Source organism: Galeopterus variegatus, unplaced genomic scaffold, assembly GCF_000696425.1.
Source record: "Galeopterus variegatus unplaced genomic scaffold, G_variegatus-3.0.2 Scaffold1807, whole genome shotgun sequence".
Taxonomy (NCBI): domain Eukaryota; kingdom Metazoa; phylum Chordata; class Mammalia; order Dermoptera; family Cynocephalidae; genus Galeopterus; species Galeopterus variegatus.
Window position 1 is genome coordinate 318,245 of NW_007727918.1, and position 810 is coordinate 319,054.

At 36.7% G+C, this 810-nt stretch overlaps 1 protein-coding gene across 1 annotated transcript in view; it reads right to left on the reverse strand.

Annotated features, from left to right (window-relative positions):
• GUCY2C (guanylate cyclase 2C (heat stable enterotoxin receptor)) overlaps positions 1-810 on the reverse strand; it is a gene marked incomplete at its 5' end in the record, with an annotated part of 59,872 nt that overhangs the window by 27,340 nt on the left and 31,722 nt on the right. Inside the window, one exon of the mRNA XM_008579098.1 lies at positions 353-424. Within this exon, the coding sequence (XP_008577320.1) occupies positions 353-424 (72 nt within the window). The remainder of the gene's footprint in view (positions 1-352; positions 425-810) is intronic.

An 810-nucleotide genomic window follows, 5' to 3' on the forward strand; every position in this document is an offset into this window, starting at 1 on the left:
ATGTATTGCTCTTAATAAATCAAATATCAGTACTCATTTCTTATGACACATTCCATCTTACTCCAAAGTCTTTCCTTTGTCAGTAAGGGGACTTGCATAAAAACTTCAACTAATTTAAAATAATATCAGGGCCATATTCTAGGAAATACTAGTAGATGTACAAAATGTTTTATGGCATCAACCCTCAGTTTTCAACATCTCTTGGTAAAGTTTCCAACAAGAAGCGTAGTCATCCATTCCTCGGCCTGAGGGCTTCTCTGTCAGCATCTACAATGACCCCTGACTCAACTTCAGTATTTAGGAAAGATGAAGTAAAGCTATTTCTCAAGGGTTTGGAGTCAGGGACACGTACCTTGTTCAATTCTATCTTCTGTTTCTCAGTGAAATTACCATCATTGTGCTTGAGATCTTTGAGAATCACTCTCTGCAAAGATCAATTTAATTAAAGACATATTGTTGTAGCGTAACACCTTATGCATATTATAATAATTTGCATAGACTCTAAGATCTTGAGAGCAGTGACAGTATTTGATTGATGTTTCTATCTCTTGTGCCTAGTACCTGGGATATGGTAGGCTCAGGTTTGGATGTTTCTTCAAGACTGACTAAATGAAATGGAAAGAAGGAAGGGGGAAGGAAGGAAGAAAAGAAAGAAGGAAAAAGGGAGGAAAGGAAAAAAGATGTAAAATCCCCACATAGGATGGTCTATTTCTCAGAAGTGAACCAAAATATAATCCTAAATTTGCCCTGACTGCTCTGAATCTCTTTCATATTTTCTTTTCCTTCTATACTTCACCCTCCCTCAAACTT